Source organism: Akebia trifoliata, chromosome 6, assembly GCF_017979445.1.
Source record: "Akebia trifoliata isolate Shusen 1 chromosome 6, ASM1797944v1, whole genome shotgun sequence".
NCBI lineage: Eukaryota > Viridiplantae > Streptophyta > Magnoliopsida > Ranunculales > Lardizabalaceae > Akebia > Akebia trifoliata.
In genome coordinates this window covers 22,662,619-22,688,526 of record NC_141380.1, presented here as the reverse complement: position 1 = coordinate 22,688,526, position 25,908 = coordinate 22,662,619, and the positions used below count along the sequence as shown (strand labels likewise).

The 25,908-nt window shown below is 35.1% G+C and overlaps 1 protein-coding gene across 1 annotated transcript in view; it reads left to right on the top strand.

Annotated features, from left to right (window-relative positions):
• The first annotated feature begins 690 nt into the window (after nucleotides 1-690).
• Nucleotides 691-25,908, top strand: part of LOC147400423 (Calcium-dependent ARF-type GTPase activating protein family) — a 33,676-nt gene continuing 8,458 nt past the window's right edge. The window contains 5 exon segments of the mRNA XM_086446099.1: nucleotides 691-981; nucleotides 1,137-1,260; nucleotides 6,042-6,131; nucleotides 7,146-7,230; nucleotides 22,383-22,458. Of these exon segments, the coding sequence (XP_086302225.1) occupies nucleotides 1,215-1,260; nucleotides 6,042-6,131; nucleotides 7,146-7,230; nucleotides 22,383-22,458 (297 nt within the window). The 5' untranslated portion in view covers nucleotides 691-981; nucleotides 1,137-1,214.

Genomic DNA, 25,908 nt, shown 5'->3' with positions numbered 1-25,908 from the left:
CTTTTTCATTATTCTCTTATTTGTTTCTCTTCTTCTTCTTCTTCTTCTTCTTCTTTCTCATTCATCTCCTTCTCTTTCTCATTCTCCACTTGTTCATTTTTCTTCACTCTCTCAATAGTGAAAAAATAGCTCAATATCGAAGTAAGTTTCTATAGTATTCCAATTGATAGATTCTTATCTAATTCTTTCATATAGATTCAATAGGATCCTGCTAAAATGCAATGAAATTTTTTTATTTGATATTTTTCTATCAAATAAAAGTTATATTTTCTTTAAAGTGGGCATGAGTATCAGGAGTAATTACACTATTTATTAAAAAATAACGTTTTACGAGAAAAATAAAGTGAGTGCAAGTAGTCCTCCGGCCTACACATATAGATGCTACCGGTTGGAGATACTCAAAAGATAAGATGGACAATGGGTTGTGTTATAAGAAAGCGTTATTAACGATATAATCTCTTTTCAAAATTTTAACGTTTATAAGGTACAGTTTCGCTTCACGTTAAAATCCAGACGTGCACATTGCACCCGTTAAGTGACAGGTACGAACGCAACCACAATATTTATTAATAGATAAATAATAAAGAAGAACAGTTATATCATATAAGTCGGTGGGAGCATTTATAATTTACTTAAATTTATTTAGTAACTAAAAACAGAGCCATTTTTTTTTTTTTTTAATTTTTTAATTTTTTTATTTCATCGTTCCCCAGAATATTCATTTTGACAGTTTCTGTCAATTTTTTTTTTTTTTTTTTGGTTTGGCAAAGTGAATGCAGGAGAATATTAGAACAGATGACAAATTATTAGATTTGATGAGAAACCCCACACCAACCAAAAGCAGATTCGAAAAAATAAACGCAGAAAAACAAACAAAAAAAAAATTAGATGAGAACAAAATCCCAGATTCAGAATCTGATCCAACCCATTCCTTTATTCTCCTCGGACAGATTCATTCCTGAACTTTACAACATTTTTAAGGTATATTTCTCTTCCCTCCCACCTTTTTTTTTTAAATTTAATTTTTGGGTTCTAGGAGAACCCATTTTTTTGTCTGGTTTGTTTGATTATATCTGCAATTAAAAAAAAAAAAAAATGGATCTGAGTATGGTAATTTATTTGTTGATGCTAAGAAGAAGCAGAAGAGAAGATTGTTGTGAGCTTGTAGTGGAATGTTTCATGATCTATGTCTGAAATTCTTGGGGGGGTTGTAAATGACTACCCAGCACGAAAATACCACCGATGCCAGCAATGTTCCAGGTATATTATATTTTTTCCATGCTTTTTAAATAAATAAATCATGCAGTTATTCATTTAAGACGTTTGTAGGCTATGGGAAAAATGAGTCTTTTGGAACTGATGGAACTTGTATTCTCTAAATTAATTATAAGAAGAAACAAAAGTAAAGGAATTTAAGAAGAATTAGAAAGGAATTTGGAAAATTGAAGTATCAAAGTAAGGTTAAATTTTGGAATTTTAGGGGTTTGGAAGTGTTACTCTTAAACTCGTTTAAAGAAATTTTCCATGGAGGTTTTGATGGCATAGTAGGTGCATTCGGAGAATGTTGAATAAGCAATTTTTGTAACAAAGGAGAGAAGGATGTAAACCACTATCAGCTAGAAAATAGGTTGAGGCAAGCTACAAGCGAGGCCAGAAAATAAATAAATAATCAGGGTCCCCATTCAAAACAAAACAAAAAGAAAAAAACTTCTTATACGTCTTGGTCCAAAAGAACGTAGGACTTTTCACCGCTAGACTAATATCATGCAGATCCCCATTCTTCCCCTCACCCTTTTTTTTTTTTTCATTCCTCTTCAACCAAATACACCAGCAAACTTCAAATGGTAGCAAACTCCAAAGAATTCTACCTTTACAACTAAAAGCATGACTGAACTAACCAACGTTGAAAAATATATGGTCATATAGATATGGAATGGGGAAAAGATATGGAACCATGTACTTTTTGTTATCTTATAATGTATCAAGAGATGATTGACACTTCCCCACTTTGTTTTCACATGACACAAAAATCAATAAAGGACCCTTCTATAGGTAATTTAATGATCTATTGTAGGATTTTAATAAGAAAATTTAGACATGATTAACATTTTCCCTACTTTGTTTACAAATAACACAAGAATGAATAGGAAGCTTTCTACGAGCAATTTGATGATCTATTATTAGGATTTGAATGTGAGAAGCTGATTAATTAAGAAATCAACTTTAGATGGGATTTTGTACACCAAATAATGGTACCTGGAAAAGTCATAATGTAGAAGGAGCTAACCAAAAACACTGCATCATGGGACTTTTTCCACAACCTCTTGTCTTCGGAGGACACATGGGGTATAACATGGAGAAATTAGAAATGGAATCCATGAAATTAGCTATGTGCTCTTCTTCCTTGTCATTTAGGTGTCTTCTAAGACCTAGATCCCAAGAAATATCTTCGCTAATTTTACATACAAAGTTTTGAATAGTAGAGTTCTTCTTAATAGGGAGAATTGTATAAAAAACTAAGATCTCAAAGGGGTTTCTCCACATCACACATCCTCTAAGAATCAAACCTTCCTTCCATTCTCAGCCCTGAACATAACTTCTAGATTTTATTTTACCTTCTGATTTTGTATTCCATTCCACACTCCACACCCATAAGGAGACCTGGCAATACCGCGATCACATCTTAGAAGATCACACCCTAAATTTTCACAAATAATTCTTCTCCAATGACTATATTTTTTCTCCCAAATCACCATTATTGTTTATTTGATGTAGCCAAATTCATCAATTCCAATCTTCTCACAGCCAACGCTCCTTATATTTTAAGTCATATATTTTCTCCCACTTCATTAAATGATATTTATGAAAATCCTCCCTGTTATTATAGAGGGAGTTTTTAATCTTCCTCTTTATACTATTTGAAATCACATCCGCAGTAGAAAACATGCCATAAATTATACTGGTACACTAGAAAGAGAACCCTTGATCAAAACCAAGCTACCTTTAATAAATATCTAGCTTGCCAGGTAGCATATCTGCTATCAATATTGTCAAAGTACAAATACCATATAGCTTTAACTCTGTACATGGCTGCCAATCTGAATATTTTGAAATCATCAAAACCATTCCTTTATTGATAAATATTATTAGAAATATGTTTCTGTTATAAAATGAATCTTACAACCATATATGTTAAATATATTATGCTTTATTTTTATAAGTAATATATTATGCTTTTTCATTTTTATATGCACTGAAAAATACCGATATGTTGAAAATATATTAAGTTAAATTGCACACTAGTATGTTTAATATTTCAACAAGTTATCCAATATTTATACACACAAACTATATTCAATTGGAGGAAATTTCTCAATTTCATTATATTGCTAAGGTTCAAATTTCATCTCGATGTAATGTATGTGTTAGAAAAAAAAATATTGGGTATATCTTGGATGATCTAGGGATGACCAGTGCTAAGATGGGTATGGCCTAGTTGGTCTAGTCACTTGTTGAGCTGGGCTGGCCCTGCTTTTATTTTTTATAGCCAATGATTAGAAATCATGAATTAGGACAACTGGGTGTCCACAGAGTGGTCCAAATATTCATTGGTCAATGAGTCCATTAATCAATTATATTAATGTAAAATAGACCTAGTGCAAAATCGCTTTATTCATTTTGGTGACCTTTATCTTGCTTTATTTTCCCTCCCTTCTCTTTTCTCTTAGAGAAAGCATGGTTAAATATATTATATATGTTTTCTCTTGAAAAAACAGACATCAAAAGACAATAGTTGATGTATTATTGTCCTTCAAATATATCTTTTTTGTAGAGATTCAAAGAGTTTTTTTTTTTTAAATAACTTTTATTTGTATATTTCAAGAATCTAGACAAGAATTGCAGAAGATTCGATTTTTTGGGTTTGTCTTGTCTTGCCTCATAATGTTTCAACCGAAACATGGTAAACTGAGAAAATTCAAAATGAACTAAACCATTCCGTAGAATCATTTATTCAATGAATGTTTCGCTCCAAAATGTTTTATTCTGGAATATTTTGGCTGACATTCCAACCAAAAACAAAACTTTGAACCATAGTTTCATCTAACTTGCGTATAACACAATTTTTTTGTTGGATGTTCCAGCTTAGAATTTGAAAGTTCCATTCTCTTGTTTCTTTCGTCATCTTTTTTAATCTTCATTTGCAAATATTTGTTATTTAATCATATCTCTTCTTCTAGATGTTGTTGATTAGGTGCTGAATTTTCGAGTAATCATTTGCTGCTTGATCCATTGTCACCATACACCAAAATCTTGATGATGTGTCAGTTAGAGATTATTTGTTCAATTGTGCAAACCTCATATAGATGTGCACATCTTTACTAGTTTGATTCACTTACAGCATCATTCATTCAGGATGTTCAAGGACGAGTACTGTGGATGATATTTGTTGACTTTATTAGCTCATACATTCGTGGTTCAAAGTTTTGTTCTAATTCGGAATGTTTCAGTGGAGCCTTCCAATTTTTTCCGTACTAGAACTTGCAAAATTTTGAATGTATCACAATGTTTTGGAACGTTTTCCGAAACATACTTAAACATATCAAATGCAATGTTTTGATAATAAACTGCCATGAAACATATTTTGTAACTTTTGAGATCCATTCAATCAAATAAAAAAAGACTTCAGAACATTATATATTTATTGAATGCAATGTTTCAAGGTTCTTATGTTTGTTTCGAAATGTTTCAAAGCATTCTAATGCATATCAATAAAATGTGTTTTTTAATTCTAAATTTCTTTTTGAACATTTAAAAACTATTTTTATTTTTATTTTGTATGTTTTTATGGATAAAAACTAAAATTTAATGATTAAAAGTGAATGCTTTAGAATATTTCGGTTCTTTCTCGCTCCATTAAGTTTTTGGAAAAACCAAAACAACAGGATGATATGAGATTTTAAACCTTGTGCATTTTAGGGGTGTGATTCATGTATTTATTTTGTTGTGTAGAATGCACACATCATAATTTCCAGTCACTAGTCATTTGTAACCTTTGAGGGAATATATTACCTCTATTTCAAGTCTCCACGTCTACCCTACCTTCCATCCATTTCATCTGTTTCTACATAATTGGAGAATTTTTGCTGATGGTATTTTTATCTCTATTTTTGCTAGCTGAACCATCAAGTCCCCTCTAGTAGCTTTATTCTTCGTCTTTTATGTTCTCATTGTTCCTTGGGCTTCTTGCTCTCTTATAACATATTTGAGTTTTTCTCATGATATTTTTCCCAACTTATTGATGTCTCAAGACCAGTTGAGGTTGAATATGAATATCCTGCCATCAATATTTCCACAACATCACCAACTCAGATATTAGTATATGATCATTGCGGATGATCTTTTTTTTACTTTATTTGGTCATATGTTAGGGCTATGATTCACCTATTTGCTTGGTTGTGTGGCATTCCAAACACGTCTCAATTTTTCAGTCAACATTCATTTATAATTTTTGAGGAGGGATATTACATCTACTTCCACTCTTCATGTATCTCCATTCATCCATTTCATGTGTCGTTGGTACTGGACCACTTGATCATATGAAAGGTACTTCTTAATTCTTTGGATCTGTTTCCATGAGTTTGACAAGTCTTGCTGATGGCTCTTTTGTCTATATGTTTGGTAGATGGACCATCAAGGTGTCTCCACTATGTTAATTCTTCATCTTTTATGTTCTCAACTTTCCTTGTGGTCTTTCTCTTAATTTTCTTCCCCAGTATTTGAATGTTTTTTAGAACTGCTATTGGCAACCCAATTTTTACTTCTTACACACCCAATTAAAAATAAAGAAAATAAGTGAATGTTTGCACTTCTCGTATATTCCATCATGGATGTTTGTACTTGTATGCCATAAATGTACCTGTAATAGGAACATATGAAGTTCCAAAACAAATGCCTTTAGAAAATAGTTGAAATATGCAGCCTTATTTATGATTTGATAATTAAGTTGAATATTTGTTTTTGAAGAGTTATAATTTATGTAGGATCAGGGTCGTCTTGCCTATTTGATCTCTTGTCTTCGGACCCCTCAACAAGTTGGAGTTGCACAAAGGAATGCAAAACATCCCATGCAGGTAATGTGTGCGTTGCCAACTGAAATTCTGGTGCCATTTCATTTCATTTTGTTTGGGTTTATTATTACATCTTGTTATCTTAATAAACAAATTCAACTGTATCCATCAACCTTCCCATATTTCTTTAATTTACAAGTGACTCCAGAATATGGTGATTCTGTCAGCACTGATTGACTTATGAGACGGTTCAAAGATTTTATGAATTGGAAACATGTTAAAGCATGGAGATCTTTTTACGATTTATGTACACTAATACTTCATTATTTCCACAAAGATTTCTAATGAACCCAATTCTTGTAGTTATATTAGTGGATTCAAAGGATGCTTCAAAGAAATTGAGTTCCTAGTTTAGTATAGGCTGTCTGAGAGCATCAATCAGCATGGATTAAAATCTCATCTTGAGGCAATGTCTTGGTTGGGAGAAAACCGATATTGCCTCGAATGAGGCATTCCGAGACAATCCGAAGCATACTATGTTTTGTTCTGATCTCGGTCAAAACATTTGCGAGATATTCTAAGAAACTTTAAACCATGTTGAGCAGGATTTAGAAAATTTTGAATTATAGGTCAAGTCCTGAAAAAATAAATAAATTACAGAACAAGTTCAAGTGCTGAAATTGCTTGAAATCAAATTGAAGATCTTCAAATTCTCCGATAATTGAAAACAATAATAGTCTTGTTATTCTCCATTTCTTGAATGTGCAGCCTTTTTAGACATCTTTTCCTTGCAAAGTAACCTGTTCGTAGTTTGGTTTGATCTTCATGTTTTGCATTATCCATTCACCATGATCTTTCTTAAGAAACTAAGGATAAACTGTCTAATTTTGGTGCTTAGTTTGCCACATCATCTAACAAATCACATGGGTTTGCGTGCAATATATTCTTCTACTAATCGTATCTTTTCTTATTATCATACTATCTTTGTGGTTAGGAGGGAACAATAATGCCTTTATAAGATTTTGAAGCTCATATAACTTTGTGCTTAAATTGTAACTTCAGTTTTCTACTAATCAGGCCCATTAGGAAGGCTGGAAAATCTGTTGCGTCAACCAGGAAATAGGTATTGTGCAGATTGTGGCTCTCCGGATCCAAAATGGGTGTAAGTTTCCGATGTTAGTTAAGCCGTGTTTTTATTTTTATTTTAACTTGAATCCTGACTGAGTTAACTTTTATCTTACTTCGTTGCTTACTTTCTTATTATAAAGCCATTAGTTTTAACTCAAATGTTTCTGTAATCATTTTGGTTCTTATCTCTTTTAGTTATGTTGCAGCAAAATCTCTGTAGGAGAGTTTGTGCATCATGGAACCCAAGTCTTTTAGGAAGTTAGAGGTAAAATATCAGGATTTCCATTGATTCCTCGTGATTCCCCAAGAACTCAATCTTCACCTTTGATTCCTTGGGATTCCCCTGACAACTCAATTTTTTTATGTGATACACACCTTCCCACTCACACACACACACACACACACACACACAAATTGAAGAAGAGCATGAGACAAGAATGGTATATTTGTTCGCAAGGTTCATCACCTAAATCGACGATTATGCCCTTGCGTTCTAGAGTGCCAATCCACTACTGTTAAAATGAATGCAAAGAAGCTGCCAGCTAGCTTACTTGGTAAAGTCTATGGGTGATGTACTATAGACTTGCATTCGATTCCTGCCTTTACCGAGTTACTGATCTCATTAAAAACAGGCTTACGAATAATAATAAAAAGACTGCAATATTTCTATAAGCTTGGGTTTTTTGGCCTGATTTTCTTCCGTAAGAGGAGAACAAGAAGTGGACAACCTCATAAGCACGAAGTAACAACTTTTTCTCCATCAGTCAAGGACTTGGATCCTAATATAGCTTTATTTCAAATCTTAGGATAACTTTCCTTTTCTACTTATCTATCATATTGAGATGGGCTCTCCGGAATGGGAATGTGCGTAGACCCTAGGTTACGTGTTGAACCAACCTTGAGATTTGTATTGGATCATCTCTGGATTGCTCTGAATATGTATAGTCCTTCACAATTCTTAGGTCCTTATGTACGCATTTGGAAGTGTCACATGTTCGACCTAGATTAAGCATCATTTATTGCACCCACAATGGCTCCCCTTTGGAGGTGGATCACAGTGTATCCGTGGTCGGCCTTTGAGAATGTCAATTTCCTTCACCAAATGTTGGGCTTCTTGGTTGTACTAGGTTTCTTTTTGTATAAATGCGTCTTTAGAAATTTCATTTAGGTACCGGCCACTATCTTATAGTAGTTGTTCTAATTTTTGCTTTTAGAACTACTCCAAATTGGTGGAAGCAGTTCCCCTATCTCAAGTTGGGGAGGTAAATTTAAAGAAGTTTATTTTGGAGTACCTGATTCACAGATTTGGAGTGCTAATGCCTTGGTCTCATATACTGGCTGACGCTTTGGGCTAATGCCTTAGTCTCATTTACAACCTAAAATCTTTCCCTTAACTGAATTCTTGTTGTCCTTAATATTTATCTTAAAAAAAAAAAAATCTATCCATATAATAAAACACAACAGTTGTAGTTGAATTGAGAGGATTTGAAATTGATGATTAATTAATTAGCCCTAATTAGGCTTTAAAAAGATTACATAGTCTGATAAGTGGAAAAGATTAAAAAGGACAAAACGACTAAAAAACCTAATAAAATAGAATTGTTTAACACTCCCCCTTAAGTTGGTGTGTGGATATCAACAACGCCCAACTTGGACATGACACCTTCAAAGATGGTTTTGCTAACACCTTTAGTAAGAGTATTAGCGAGTTGTTGAGATGTTGGAACAAAGGGATACAAATCTACCCATAAACAATCTTTTTTCTAATGAAATGTCGATCAACTTTGATATACTTCGTTCTGTCATACTTGTTAATAGTTGATTTATTATCATAATATAATGGAAAATGGACTGTTACGGGAAGACATAAATCAATTAGTAAGATTTTGAGCTACAACAACTCACATACTCCAAGTGCCATAGTTCTGTATTCTGACTCAGTACTGGACCGAGAAACCACATCCTACTTCTTACTGCGCCAAGTTACCAAGTTGCCACCAACTTTAGTATAGTACCCAGAAGTAGATCGTCTATCAGTCATTGAATCAGCATAATCTGCATCTGTCCATACCTGCATGTGAAGATGACCATGATTACTAAACAAAATACCTTTGCCAGGACATCAAAAAAAAAATTAAGAATATGATAGACAGCAGTAAGATGAGATGTGCGAGGTGAGTGCATAAACTGACTTACAACACTAACATCATAGGCAATGTTAGGGCGAGTCACAGACAAGTAGATCAATTTCCCACAAGACGCTGATACTGGCCAATATCTGACTAACACTCCCCCTCAGAATCAACCAATTTGTGATTCTGCTCAATAAGAGTACCAGCGGGACGAGAACCAAGCTAATCAGAGTCATTAAGTAAATCAATGACATACTTATGCTGAGAGATAAATATACCGGAATGGGACCGTGCAACCTCAATACCCAGAAAATAATGAAGATACCCAAGATCCTTAATCTCAAATTGACATCCTAAGTAAGATTTTACCTCAGTAATGCCAGCACTATCATCTCCAGTAAGGACAATATCATCCACATAAACAATCAAAGCAACAGTTTTGCCTTAAGAGTGACACAAGAAAAATGTGTGATTAGCAGAACTTTGATGGAAATCAAATTGATGTATGCTCAGGCCATGCGCGAGGAGACTGCTTCAGTTTATAGAGAAAACAACGAAGACGACAGACATGTATAGGAGAAACAGTTGTGAGAAAATCAGGAGGTTGGACCATATAGACTTCTTCCTGAAGATCATCATTGAGAAATGCATTCTTAACATCTAACTGAAAAAGAGGCCACTTTATGATAGCGGCAACAGAAAATAGAACTCGAATGGTGGTCATTTGGGCAACCGGAGGAAATGTCTCCTAATAATCAATCCCATAAGTCTGAGCATAACCATTTGCCACCAGACGTGCCTTATAATGAGCAATAGAACCATTATGATTATGCTTAAGGGTGAAAACCTAGTGACATCTCACAACCTTCCTTCCAAGTGGAAGAAGAACAAGTTCCCAAGTCTGAGTCTTTTCAATAGTACTTAACTCATCAATCATAGCTTCTCACCATTCAGGATGGGTAATAGCATTTGCAACAGTATTAGGAAGAGAAACAATGAAAATAAAAGCAAGAAAACTCCGATAGAGGTGAGAGGGCAAAATCAGATATATAATTAGAAATGGGATAAGTACAAGTATCGCTTATTCTTACGAATGGCAATGGGACCATTATCATAAGGGACAGATGGAGGTAGAGCTGGAGGCGAGGAGGCGAGCTAGTCTGGTATAGGAGTAACGGTAGTATTGTGTGGTCCTCGAGAGAAAACCTGCAATGGAAGAAGTGACAAATTGACAGGGGATAGAGGAGGAATAGGCATGAGAAGAGAAAATAATAAGTGGAGGGATCATTATCAAGGGAATCTAGGGGAAATCACTCAGATTGAATGCCAATGGATCCATTGTATTATGGGTTATGTTCAAAAAAAGAAACATCCCGAGAAATGAAACGCCGTCGAGAAGGAAGATGGTAACAAAGGTATCCTTTTTGGGTAGAGGAATAACCCAAAAAGATACATTTTACGACCTTAGGGTCAAGTTTAGTACGAGTTTGGTCAAGAATTTGAATAAAGCAAACGCACCCAAATACACGCGGAGGAAGTGAAAACAAGGGACGATCCGGATAAAGCTGAGAGAAGGACGTGGAAAACTGAAGAACTTGGGAGGGGGTCCAATTAATAAGGTAAACAACAGTAAGAACTGCATCGGCCCAATAGGATTGTGGCACGTTCATACCAATAGAGAGGGCACGAGCTAACTCTAGAATATGGTGATTTTTTCGCTCTGATCAACCATTCTGCGGAGGGGTCTTAACATTGGACATTTGATGCTCAATGCCAGACTCTAAACAAAGTTTTAAGACCTCACTATAGGTGTACTCAGATCCATGATCAGAACGGAAGGTCTTGACTATACTACCAAACTAGGAATGAACCATAGTGAGAAATTACTTGAAGATCCCATATACTTCACTCTTGTGTTTCATAAGATAGACCCAAGTGGTACAATTGTGGTCATTGATGAACAAGACAAAATAACGAAAACCAAGAGTGGATGTGACAGGGGGAAGGACCCCACACATCAGAGTGAATTAGGTCAAACATAGCAAGTAAAGTAGTATTCATACCAATAGGATAAGGAGAACATACATATTTAGCTAATTGGCAAGTTTCACAAGATACATTAAGCAAATTGTTATTATTAAATAAAGCAGGGAACATATGTTTCAAATATCCAAATGAACTATGGCCTAAGGGTAAGTGCCAATGCATTACAAGTGTCTTATTAGACTGACTACTACTACTAAGTTGAGAAGCAGACTGGGTGCTTGGTAAAACGGGTACATCTAAGAGATACAAGCCATTCACTTCACGTCCAGTGCTAATAGTCCTCTTCGACCCAGATTTTGAAAGACTTAATGAGAGGGATAAAACATTACACTGCAATTCAAATTTTTGGTAATGCTACTAACAGATATAAGTTTAATAGTAAGTTGAGGAACATGCAGTGTATTAGTTAAGGATAAAGATATAACAAGAAAATGACCTTGACCAGCTATAGAAGACAAAAAACCATCAGTCAGGCGAACCTTGCAATATCCAGAACAAATACTATAGGTTTTGAATAGGGAGGACGTATCGGTCATGTTATCTGAGGCACCAAAATCAATTGTCCATGGTGAGGAAATGGTGGAAACACTGTGTGCAGATGCAAAGGTACTTGAGTGAGCGAAAGTAGAGACCGGTTGAGATAAAGTCTCCATCTAATTGAAGAATTTCTTGAACTTGTCAAGCTCAGCTTAGGATAGAGATACCGAATCTAAGGAGGAGGTAGTAGCTGAAGGACGTATTGGATCAGTAGTCGACTGAGAGACTACATGAGCTGAATAATAGTTGAGACTGTTGACATTGCTGATGAGCATGACCATGAAGCGCATAACAACGAGTCTCCACGTGACCCAACTTTCCACAATTATCACTTATGTTGTTAACGGGTAGGCAGAGACCCACTGGGAGGTTGTGGAGAAGGTAGGCGAGCAAGCATAGCGGGGTGGTCTCCTGAAGATGAGGTAGGACAGCTGCGCGATGACTCTCATTTGCCAAGATATAAGAATACACTGTTTGTAGAGACGGAAAATGATCCATACTCAATAAATGAATTTTCATATATTCAAACTCATCCCGGAGACCAGCTAAAACTTGATTCTTATCTAGAATCGACGCATATAATGCCTCATCAAGAGGGTCATTCCAGGCGTAGGAAGAGGAATAAAAGGTCAACTCTTTCCAACGAACACATAGTTGTGATATATAGGTAGTAATTGAAGAGTCACCTTGCGAAAGACGGGAAATCTCACACTCTAAGTTAACGATCTGGACGTTGTTTTAACATTGCGAGTAAGTGCTCCCATATCTATTTTGCTGTCGAGGAGAACATAAAACCAGTCGTAATGTGTGGTTGTATAGATGTAATCAGCCAAGAATGGACTATAGAATCATTAGCAAATCAATGGGAGTAAGAAGTGTCGATCTGTGTAGGTTGTTTGTCTGCCCCTCTGAGGTAACCGATCTTTCCTTTTCCACCAATGAATATTTCAGCCGATTGTACCCAAAGAAGATAATTAGGACCATCTAATTTCACGGTGGTAATTTGAATGCTTGAAAAGTCGATTGAATGAAAAGGAAGACCATTCGATCCATCACTATTACCGGTGATTGAGGAAGAGGACGTCTCAGAGGCCATCAAAGAGTCTATGTACATTGGTTTGAAGAGAGTTCAAATGAGACGAGGGGACAGCTCTCAAGGAGAAAATGATCGCAGCACCCTAAAGGTGACAATGCACGATCGTAAGAGACGTGGAAGCTGATCAAACACGGCCGTGGGTGACCTGAGTAGTCATTAGCGCAATCGTAGGGCACCAAGAAGCAACATTGCTGTGAGAATAGCCCCAAATAGCACCCTGCTGTAATCGCAAGCCCCCGTAGATGTTCAAAATAGTTGTCGCCACCCTCAAATAACATACCTATTATGATTGCAGACTTCAAAACAGCAACCTGCTGTGTCATGAGCCTCTGTGGAGATAAAAAAACAAGTGTTGCCTGCTACAAAACAGCAACCTGCTGTGTCGCAAGTCACTTTGGAGGTCAAATAAGCAACCTGTTGTGTTGCGAGCCTCTGTGGAGGTCAAAAAACAAGTGTCACCTTCAAACCAGCAACCTGCTGTGTAGCAAGCCACTGTGGAGGTCAAACAAGAGTTGTCTGCCTTAGTTTTGTCCAAAAAACTCTTCGCAAGGCTCTGCTGCTGTTGCTACAACTCTCAATAGGGGGTTGCGACACTCCACAATGGCCAAATAGGTGTCGCCTAACCTATTCTGACTAAAAAACAGCACTCTGCTGTTGTTACGATCTTCAACAGCTGGCTGTGGCAGTGCATGCCTCTGTTGGTTACCAAACAACAGCCTTACTGTTGTTGCAACCTCACCATCCAGCAACTTTGCTGCTGCCTACAGCCCTTCACAGAGATCTGAAGAAAAAAAAACCTTATTGCATGGTGCGATTAAGGAGTAGGAAGAACCCCCATAGGGGTGAAATGGTTATCGAGTGCGAGAGGTGTAGTGAAGGAGGTTGTCGTAGGGAGGAGGATGATGGAGGCTCTAATATCAAGTTGAATTGAGAAGATTTGAAATTGATGATTAATTAATTAGCCCTAATTAGGCTTTAAAAGGATTACATAGTCTGATAAGTGGAAAAGACTAAAAAACCTAATAAAAAAAGAATTATTCAATAGTTGTATTCCCCCACCTCAATGTTTATTCCCCATAAAGAGCGGTTCAGATTCAATCTTGCACGTATCTCGAGAAACAACTTCAACGTTATTCCTTTTTCTCTCCCTCCTTTCGAAGAATACTCCAACTTTATTGCCTTTTCTCTTTTACCCCTTTTCCATTAATACCCCTCCAGCTTCATTGTCTTTCATCTTTTTCCCTTTTTTTTAATACCTTTCCAATTTTATTCCCTTTACTCTTCTACCGCTTTTCCAACAATACCCTTACAACTTTATTGTCTTTCCACTTTTACCCCCTTAGCCCAAACAGGATGACCATTCCATAGGCATGAGCAAACTCTAGTATTTACTAATCCATAGAGAATTCTTATTCTTGACTTTATTGATTATAAGTATAGATGCCTATAACTCACCAAGTCCCAGTTCATTAACTTGTTGTGTCCAACAACTAGGTTCCACCAGTACAGTAGTTTGCATACATTGGAGATAGCAAATCTAGGATTACAAGTTTTTTCTACCTTTACTATAGTGTACTCTTGTAGATTTGTATGAGCTCTGACATATTTTTTTGTTATTCAGATTTCCATAGGTCTGATCCTTAATGCATAAATTTGAAGTGGAAATTCACATGTATTCGAACCACCTTGGTAGGATTCTTAGACAAGGTTAAAAGTGTTGTTTTGAACTATGTATTTGCCCCTCCATAAATGAAAATATAGAGTGGAAATATATGGAAGCATTTTAGTTTCTTTTGGTTGTTGTACCAATGTGAAATATGGATTTATGTTTTGATAAAGGTTAAAACATGCACGAAATAATGTCACGGCTAATGGTTGTATCAGTTTTTCCATTACATCGATAATGTGACAATATTGCTTAAAAGTCCTCCCGCACCCCTCCCCCCCACACTCCCAAAATACTCATGCACACATGGAAAATATTAAAAAATACAAACACATTTCAAAATGAAAATTGAATTTAGTGTTATTTCTGAATACTGATTTCTTTTATGGCAAAGTGAGAAGAAGTTAGAACAAACCTTATATTTTGAAATTGAATGTAAAAGAAAATATTACCTACAAAGAAATGGTTGAGGCGTGCACAAAGCACTGTCCTAAAACGAAATTCGCCCCTGCTACGGTATCACAGTCTGTAGGTGTTCGTTCTGCAGGATTCAACAACCCACGTATCCAAAAGGGTACTCTAAATTGGAACGTAACTTCGAACTCGACGATGTTGTGTGCTCTCACAACGAAATAATAATTTACTGATAATTCGAAAATACATAATAACAGAGAAAATCAAGTAGTTTAAATCGACTAAACAATTGATATATATAAAAGAGAAAGTGACTGTTTAGAACAGTCACAAACTGGTTCCGAACAGGCACATTGTGCTGGTTCAGAATAGTAGACACACTGGTTCAATTTAAATTTAAAAAACGTCTAGAATTTTTAAATAAAAACGGACCTTGAAAATTAAAGCAAAAACGTGAGGTGTAAATTCGAGAATTTGCACCCCCCTGCGCGCACGTCGTACGTGCGCACACACATTAAGGTTTTCGGACCGGTGGATCCAAATTCCAATTAGAATCATGGGTTTTCCTCTTGGACCCCCGTGTGCGCGCGTGAGCCCGCCCACTACTTCTATATACTTTAAAGCTATTAGAAGCACAACTACTTAAGAATTGCAAATCAATTCTTCTCCTAGTCGATGTGGGACTATTATTTCTCAAGGCAAAATCAAAACATTCAACTAAACATAAAGCAATAAAGTAAAAAGCATAAAGCATAAAGTAAAAAAGCAAAAAGCAAACATGGGATTTAAATACCCTATGGTTAATGATTTACCATATGGTTGCAATTAAATGAATATTAAAGGGTTTTCTAATTCAACCCTCTAAATTCCAACAATCCCCCACATGAATGCAGAAAACTCAAAATAAAATATATAAAATATATAAAGAGAGAGCACTTTGAACAACCATGTTTCAGTATAGGTGTCTTTTGGACTTGAACCTTACCTAGTATAAGTCTATCGGATTTACAAGTCGATCAGTGGACTTTAAGCCTTGAACTGTCAACCTTTAGTGTAAACCTAAACAATAGACTATACACACAGGTTACTCAATCAACTATCAAGTTCTATCGATGGTGTTCATTTTGGCCCTGAACATATCCTGGTTTCATGAGTGCTTTAGAGAGCTTAGCCTTAACTCTCATAGAATCGGCCCAATTCTACACTCATTTAGGTGTGCCTATGAGAAGTACCCTGATATACTTCACTTTTACAAGTATAGGCAACATTAAGAATTATAATTCAACCTTTCTGTTTTACAGGCAACACTAAACACTTCATAGGAATGGACTTGGAACACTCTGTTCCATTAGTGTTTTCTTTTTAAATTACTTCAACTGGTTTTCCCATTGAACCTAATTTTTGGGATCTCCAATCAATTAGGTTGGGTTTCCATTGAAATAATTTTTAATTAGTAGGCTTTAGGCCCATTCCCCTCGAAGTCGATGCAACTAACTCTCTAGATAATCCTTTTGTTAGAGGATCCGCCAAATTTTCCTTAGACTTTACAAAGTCAATGGAAATAATTCCATTAGAGAGTAGTTGTTTTACAGAGTTGTGTCTCCGTTTAATATGCCTTGACTTGCCATTATATACATTATTTTTTGCTCTTGCAATGGCAACTTGGTTGTCACAATGAATAGATATTGCAGATACTGGTTTAGGCCAAATAGGAATGTTAACAAGAAAATTCCTTAGCCACTCAGCTTCTTCACCAGTCTTGTCCATGGCAATAAACTCAGATTCCATGGTGGAACGAGCTATGCACGTTTGCTTGGTGGATTTCCATGAGATTGCTGCACCTCCAAGTGTAAAAATATAGCCACTAGTGGATTTCGACTCTTCCGAGTCTGATATCCAATTGGCATCACTGTATCCTTCTAATACGGCAGGATATTTATTATAGTGCAGCCTATAACTCATGGTATACTTTAAGTATCTCATGATCCTCACCAAAGCTTCCCAGTGATCATGTCCTGGGTTGCTAGTGTATCTGCTTAATCTATTTACTGAATATGCAATATCAGGCCTAGTACAGTTCATAATATACATTAAACAACCAATAACTTGAGAATATTCTAATTGAGAAACACCTTTACCAATATTTTTCATTAACTTACAATTTGAATCAAAAGGTGTTTTTGCAGGAATACAATCAAACTGATTAAAACGTTTTAGAACATTTTCAATATAGTGAGATTGTGATAAACCAAATCCATTATTATTTCTAAAAATTTTTATTCCAAGAATTACATCAGCAGGACCTAAGTCTTTCATGTCAAAATTTCTAGACAATAATTTCTTAGTTTGATTTATAACATTTATATTAGATCCAAAAATTAGCATGTCATCTACATATAGACAAATAATCACATAAGAATCAAAGATAGTTTTATAATAAACACACTTATCAGCTTCATTGATTCTAAATCCATTTGATATCATTATAGTATCAAATTTTTCATGCCACTGTTTTGGAGCTTGTTTTAAACCATATAAGGATTTAATTAATCTACAAACTTTATTTTCATGTCCTTTAATTACAAATCCTTCCGGTTGATCCATATATATTTCTTCATCAAGTTCTCCATTTAAAAATGCAGTTTTTACATCCATTTGATGAATTTCTAATTTATAAATGGAAGCTATAGCAATAAGAATTCTAATAGAAGTGATCCTAGTAACAGGAGAATAAGTGTCAAAAAAGTCAATGCCTTCTTTTTGCTTGTACCCTTTAGCCACTAATCTGGCTTTATACTTATCTATAGTTCCATCAGATTTTAATTTTCTTTTAAAAATCCATTTACAACCAATTGTTTTATTACCAGGAGGTAGATTAACTAATTCCCAAGTGTTATTACTCATAATTGAATCCATTTCACTATTTATAGCTTCTTTCCAAAATGGAGCCTCAGGTGTTGAAATTGCATCTTTAAAAGTCTGAGGATCTCCTTCTAAGAGAAAACTAATAAAATCAGGTCCATAGGAAGTTGCTGTTCTAGATCTCTTGCTTCTCCTAGGTTCTATATCAGACTCTTGTTCTCTAGGTTCATTATTGATAATTCAATGTGAGATCTTTTTAATGGTTTTTCAATTTTATCCTTACAAGGATACACATCCTCAAAAAATTCAGCATCTCTGGATTCAATTATAGTGTTAGGATTAATATCATTTATATCAGATTTATAAATAAGAAATCTGTATGCACTACTATTAATGGCATATCCAATAAAAATACAATCTATAGTTTTAGGACCTAATTTTGTTTTTTTAGGTAAAGGAACAGCCACTTTGGCTAAACACCCCCACACTTTCATGTATTTAAAAGTAGGTGTTCTACCTTTCCAAAGTTCATAGGGTGATTTATCAGAATTCTTTAATGGAATTTTATTTAAAATGTAACAAGATGTTAAAAGGGCTTCTGCCCATAAATTTAAAGGTACACCTGAACTAACAAGTAAAGAGTTTACCATGTCTTTTAAAGTTCTATTTTTTCTCTCTGCTATACCATTTTGTTGGGGAGAATAAGGAGCAGTGGTTTGGTGTATTATTCCATTTTCTTGACAAAATATAGTTAGAGGATTAGATTCATATTCTCCTCCTCGGTCAGATCTTAAAATTTTAATTTTATTTTCAAGTTGATTTTCAACTTCTAATTTATAAATTTTAAACATTTCCAATGCTTCATCTTTACTACTTAAAAGATATATCATACAAAATCTAGTGCAATCGTCAATAAAAGTTATGAAATATTTTTTACCGCCTCTAGATTGAATGTATTTGAGATCACATAAATCAGAATGTATTAATTCTAAAGGTTTTGTACATCTTTCAATATTTTTAAAAGGTTTTTTAGCAAATTTTGATTCAACACAAATTTCACATTTTTTAGATACATCAATATGCATTTTAGGAATCATACCACTATTCATTAATTTGATAACTGATTTATTATTAACATGGCCTAATCTAGCATGCCAAATATTAGAATACTCAGAAACATAAGCAAAAGAATTAATATTATTAATAGAATCAGAAATTACATTGAGTTTAAATAATCCATCACATAGATAGCCCTTGCCCACAAACATTCCATTCTTTGTAATTATACATTTATCAGACTCAAACACCATTTTGAAGCCTCTCTTACTTAAAAGAGATCCTGAAACCAGATTTCTTCGAATTTCTGGAACATGTAGCACGTCATTCAGAGTCAGAACTTTGCCAGATGTGAAATTCACATTCACTTTTCCTTTTCCGATCACAGCGGATGTGGAAGAATTTCCCATGAATAACTTTTCATCTCCAACGTTGTTGTAAGAGGAAAACATGCCTCTCTCAGAGCATATGTGCTTGGTGGCTCCCGTATCCAACCACCAATCATTGGTATTTCCTACCAGATTCACTTCTGAAACAACCGCTGATAGGTTCTGTGTTTCAGTCACATTGGCTTGTTCATGTTTCTGATGGTGTTGCTGATTTTTCCTTTTGCGACAATCCTTAGCCCGATGTCCAGGTTTATTGCAAAAATAGCAATTTCCCTTGATCTTCTGGATATTGGCTTTTGGACCATGAAAATTTTTCTTTACATATTTTTTCTGGAATCCGGGTTTGAACTTTCTAGTGAATTTGGAAGGTTCTTCTTCCACTACATTCGCTTTAGAAATCATAGAGTTTGTTTCACTCTTCTTCTCATTCTTTCGGTTATCCTCTTCAATTCTAAGTCTTATCACTAGATCCTCGAGTCCCATTTCCTTTCTCTTATGCTTCAAATTATTTTTGAAGTCTTTCCAAGATGGTGGTAATTTTTCAATTATCGATCCAACTTGGAATCCTTCACTTATACTCATGCCTTCAGCATGGATCTCATGAATAAGGATTTGGAGCTCTTCGGATTGTGATACAACTGACTTAGAGTCTACCATCTTAAAATCTAGAAAACGCCCAACAACAAATTTCTTTGTGCCGGCATCTTCTAAAGTATATTTCTTTTCAAGAATTTCCCACAAAGTTTTGGCAGACTCAATAGAGGAATACACCTTATAAAGAACAGTACTTAATCCATTTAGGATATAATTTCGGCACATGAAATTGGAATGTTCCCATTTCCGATATTCGGTTCTTTTGATTTGGTCATCCTCATCATCATCTAAAGAAACTGGTTCTTGAGTGATGATATGAGCCAAATGTAATGTTGTTAAATAAAACAACATTTTTTGTTGCCAGAATTTAAAATTCTTTCCATCGAATTTATCGGGTTTTTCACTGTGCACGGAATTAGAAACTGTCTCCATAGAAATCAGTAATAAAGGAATTTCGTTTTAGATTGTTATTTCTGAATACTGATTTCTTTTATGGCAAAGTGAGAAGAAGTTAGAACAAACCTTATATTTCGAAATTGAATGTAAAAGAAAATATTACCTAAAAAGAAATGGTTGAGGCGTGCACAAAGCACTGTCCTAAAACGAAATTCGCCCCTGCTACGGTACCACAGTCTGTAGGCGTTCGTTCTGCAGGATTCAACAACCCACGTATCCAAAAGGGTACTCTAAATTGGAACGTAACTTCGAACTCGACGATGTTGTGTGCTCTCACAACGAAATAATAATTTACTGATAATTCGAAAATACATAATAACAGAGAAAATCAAGTAGTTAAATCGACTAAACAATTGATATATATAAAAGAGAAAGTGACTGTTTAGAACAGTCACAAACTGGTTCCGAACAGGCACATTGTGCTGGTTCAGAATAGTAGACACACTGGTTCAATTTAAATTTAAAAAACGTCTAGAATTTTTAAATAAAAACGGACCTTGAAAATTAAAGCAAAAACGGGCCTATGCACGCACCCACGTGAGGTGTAAATTCGAGAATTTGCACCCCCCCCTGCGCGCACGTCGTACGTGCGCACACACATTAAGGTTTTCGGACCGGTGGATCCAAATTCCAATTAGAACCATGGGTTTTTCTCTTGGACCCCCGTGTGCGCGCGTGAGCCCGCCCACTACTTCTATCCACTTTAAAGCTATTAGAAGCACAACTACTTAAGAATTGCAAATCAATTCTTCTCCTAGTCGATGTGGGACTATTATTTCTCAAGGTAAAATCAAAACATTCAACTAAACATAAAGCAATAAAGTAAAAAGCATAAAGCATAAAGTAAAAAAGCAAACATGGGATTTAAATACCCTATGGTTAATGATTTACCATATGGTTGCAATTAAATGAATATTAAAGGGTTTTCTAATTCAACCTTCTAAATTCCAACATTTAGAGCTTAAACAATGACTGTTTTTTTAAAACAATGGTAGAATAATTGCATTATTTTAATTTGAAAACATTTTAAAATAAAACAATATTTCAAAATTACATTGCTATGAGTTACGGCCCCTTATTACTGCTGTTCCTTGCACGCGCACACACACATACACACACACAAAAACAAAAATCCACATTTATAAACAGTAAAACAACAACCCTGTAGCAGTAGTCGTTATTTAAAAAAAAAAGAAAAAAAAGAAGGAAGAGCAGGTCTAGGTAGTTCCCATTATTACAGCTTTCTGTTTCATTACCATTATTTTAAACCATACTTTATTAAATAGAGTTAAGCAGGACATATAGATGTTAACTCACATATTTGAGACTCTGAAAGTCAAACATATAATCTTAGAATATTAATCCTCAATAGCAGTGAACCATATCATCCTATACACACTAATGGGTTGTGTTTCTTACAACTTTCTATTCTTAAATTAGTTCATAAAATTCTTATATGATTGCTAATATGACTTGAATCTATCATATATACACAAGTTTTTGGTTCTTTAACTCTTCCTTATGTTTCTGTGTATTTTTATTGTAATTTAATTTTTAACATTTTTTCGTCAAAATTCTTATTAGCCCACGTGTTTAAAGTTCTAAAAATTTTCTTTTAACATACTTGATGGTTGTTCTTGCCTTGTGCAAAATCTTAATTTTTATTTGAAATAAATAGTAGTATTTATGTTTTGTCTAGCATGCCTTGTACTTTTAAACCATGTTCCTAGATTGCAAATAATACAATGAGAAGGGGGTAATTAAAATGCTTTTTGGATACCATCACCAACTTTAACATACAAGCCTATATGCCTTTAGGAAGCCAGTAGTGGTTTGTTCTATAATTAAGTTATTGGTATGTTTTTTCATTTTTATTACTTGCTTCACTTAGACAAGCATGGTTTCTAAGTTCTAACCAAATCTCTTGGTGGAGATCAGGTCTTTAAGTCTTGGAGTATTTATTTGTATCAAGTGTTCTGGAGTTCATAGAAGCCTTGGAGTGCATATTTCAAAGGTATTGAATCTGAACCATGCTCAACTTGATTAAATATTGCAAAACTAAAGTCCTTCCTTCTCATCATATTAGTAATTAGTAGGTGAAGGTAATTTTTGAATCCAGATCATGGTATAGACACTGACAGAATTTGTAACCAACTTAGCAAGCTGGAACCTTGAAATTTTGTATTTGTTTTGATAGTTTTTTTTTGTTGGTATTTTGGGTTTTGAGAATAATTTCGTTACTTCTTTCTTAGGGGTATTTTCATACCTTCATATAGTATGAAGGCCTATTTTCCAGAGAATGTAATTGTTTTTTGTTCTTTTCTTTAGTCCTAATTTTATGTAAGAACTGTGTCTCTTCATCTTCCTATCCCTTATCATCTCTTTCTTGATTTTAGTCTAAATCATATACATATAGTTACTTATTAAAGATAATTTAGGAAAAAGAATATTCTTTATTTCTGAATAAATTTTCATTACGTGGTTCAAGGACTAAATCATATACAAATCTTCCTAAATAAGGAAAAAATTTAAATTAAAATAACAATCCCTTTTCAAGGGATGCACAATAAAATCTGCTAATCTACCAGATTTATTCATTGACTAAATCTGTTTATTTCAGTCAATTAAGTCCTAAAAATCATTAAATTCAGAATTTCCACAGTCCCCCTCAAGCTGGGGAGTAAATGTCAATCATCCCCAGCTTGGATATCAGTGGTTCAAATTTAATTCTTGGAAGACCTTTTGTAAGAACATCAACTATTTGAAGATTTGTTGAAGTATGGTTGAGACTAAGTATGCCACCCTCAATCTTCTCCTTGATAAAATGCCGGTTCAGCTCCACATGCTTAGTTCTGTTGTGATGGACTGGATTTTTAGCAATACTTATTGCAGCCATGTTATCACAAAATACTTTCATTGAGGTGTTTGTGATTTTCAATTCTTCAAGAATTCTCTTCAGCTACATTCCTTCACAGATTCCTTGTGCTAAAGCTCGGAATTTTGCTTCAGCATTACTCCTTGCTACCACTGTCTGCTTTTTACTCCTCCATGTGACTAAATTTTCCCAAACGTAGGTACAATAGCCAGTTGTAGATCTTCTATCAGTGATGTTTCTAGCCCAATCAGCATCAGTGAAAATCTCAATCTTTTTGCTGGTATTTTTCTTGAAAAACAACCTCTTTCTTGGTGACATTTTGAGATATCTAAGAATTCTATTCGCTGCCTCTTGGTGAACTTCTTTTAGATCATTCATAAACTGACTTACAAAGCTAACAATGAACCCAATGTCGGGTCTAGTGTGGGAGAGATAAATGAGTTTCCCCACTAGGCGTTGGTACTCTCCTTTATCAACAGGTAGACTATCTTCTTCTAAGCATGCTTTGTAACCTGGTTCCATAGGTATGTCGGTTGGCTTACACCTTAACATGCCTGTTTCCTTGAGTAGGTCCAAGACATACTTTCATTGAGAAACTACAATCCTTGCTCTTGATCTTGCTACCTCCATGCCAAGGAAATATTTGAGATATCTTAGGTCTTTAATTTTAAATTCTTTAGCGAGTCCCTTCTTTAGATTCTCAATTTCTTCATGGAAATCTCCGGTAATAATTATGTCATCCACATAAACAATAAGGATAGAAATCCTCCCACCTGTAAAGTGTTTGACAAACATGGTATGATCGGCTTGCCCTTGTATGTATCCTTGTTGCTTGATTGCTCTTGTGAATCTGTCAAACCAAGCCCTTGGTGATTGTTTGAGTCCATAAAGTGATTTTCGAAGTTTGCACACTTTGTGGGCATTATTCTTAGTCTCAAAACCTGGTGGAATCTCCATATATACTTCTTCCTCTAGGTCTCCATTTAAAAATGCATTCTAGACATCCATCTAATGTAGGGGCCAGTCAAGATTAGTAGCTAGTGAGAGTAGAACACGAACGGTAATTAACTTAGCAATTGGTGAGAAGGTTTCTTGATAGTCAATACCGTAAGTTTGAGTGAATCCTTTTGCTACCAATTTGGCTTTATACTGATCTATACTTCCATCTGGTTTGTATTTGACGTTGAAGACCCATTTACATCCCACGGATCGTTTTCCTTGTGGTAATTCAGAGAGTTCCCATGTGCCATTCTTCTTGAGGGCAATAATTTCTTCTCCAATAGCTGTCCTCCATTCAAGCTTACTTAGAGCTTCTTGAACATTTCTAGATATTTCAACAGTAGACATATTAGTAACAAAAACACGATGTTGAGAAGACAATCCCTTATATGAAATGAACCAATGTATAGGATGTTGAGTGCAGGATCTTACTCCTTTCCTTAATGCAATAGGGATGCCTAAATCATTATCAGTATGAGAGTTATGAATTGTGTTACCTAGAAGTTCTGAACTTGGATTAGTCGGATTGGACTTTTGAGTTTGCTCAGGGAGTGTAGGAGACTCCTCTTCTAGGATTTTTTTCCTCTTTAAATAAACACGTAACTCTTTGTTGGTAGTAGTCTGATTGTGGATTTCTGGAGTGAGTGTATTGGGGGACATTTCAGTTGAAGAATGAGAGAGATTAATTCTATTAATTAGCCCTAATTAGGCTTTAAAGCTATTACATAATCTAAGTAGAGGAAAAGACTAAAAAGGACATTAAAAAACTACAAAGGACATTAAGACTTATTTAACACTCCCCCTCAAGTTGGTGCGTGGATATCAACGATGCCCAACTTGGACAGGATGCCTTCAAAGATGGTTTTGCTAATACCTTTGGTAAGAACATCAACGAGTTGTTGAGATGTAGGAACAAAAGGAGTACAAATTTGTCCAGAAGCAATCTTTTCTCTAATGAAATGACGATCAACTTCAATATGCTTCGTTCTATCATGTTGAACCGGATTTGCCGCTATGTTAATAGTCGATTTAGTATCGCAATATAGTAAGAATGGGACTGGCACAGAAAGACACAAGTCAGCTAGTAAGATCTTGAGCCACAACAACTCACACTCCAAGTGCCATAACTCTGTATTCTGACTCAGCACTCGATCGCGAAACCACATAACGGGTGCTAGGTGAACTGGGTACGTCCAAGAGATACAATCCATTCACTTCACGTCCAGTTCCAATCGTCCTCTTCGACCCCAGATCCTGAAAGACACAGTGAGAAGTATAAAAGGTTACATTGCAGTTCAAATTTTTGGTAAGACTACTAATAGATATAAGGTTAGTAGTAAGTTGAGGAACATGTAGTGTGTTATTTAGGAATAATGAAAATGTAACAGGAAAATGACCGTGACTAGCTATAGAAGACAAAGAACCATCAGTCAGGCGAACCTTGTGATGACCAAAACAAACACTATAGGTTTTAAAAAGGGAGAACGTACTGGTCATGTTATCTGAGACACCAGAATCAATGATCCATGATGAGGAAGTGGTGGAAACACTATGTGCAGATGCAAAGGTATCTGAGTGAGCGAAGGTAGA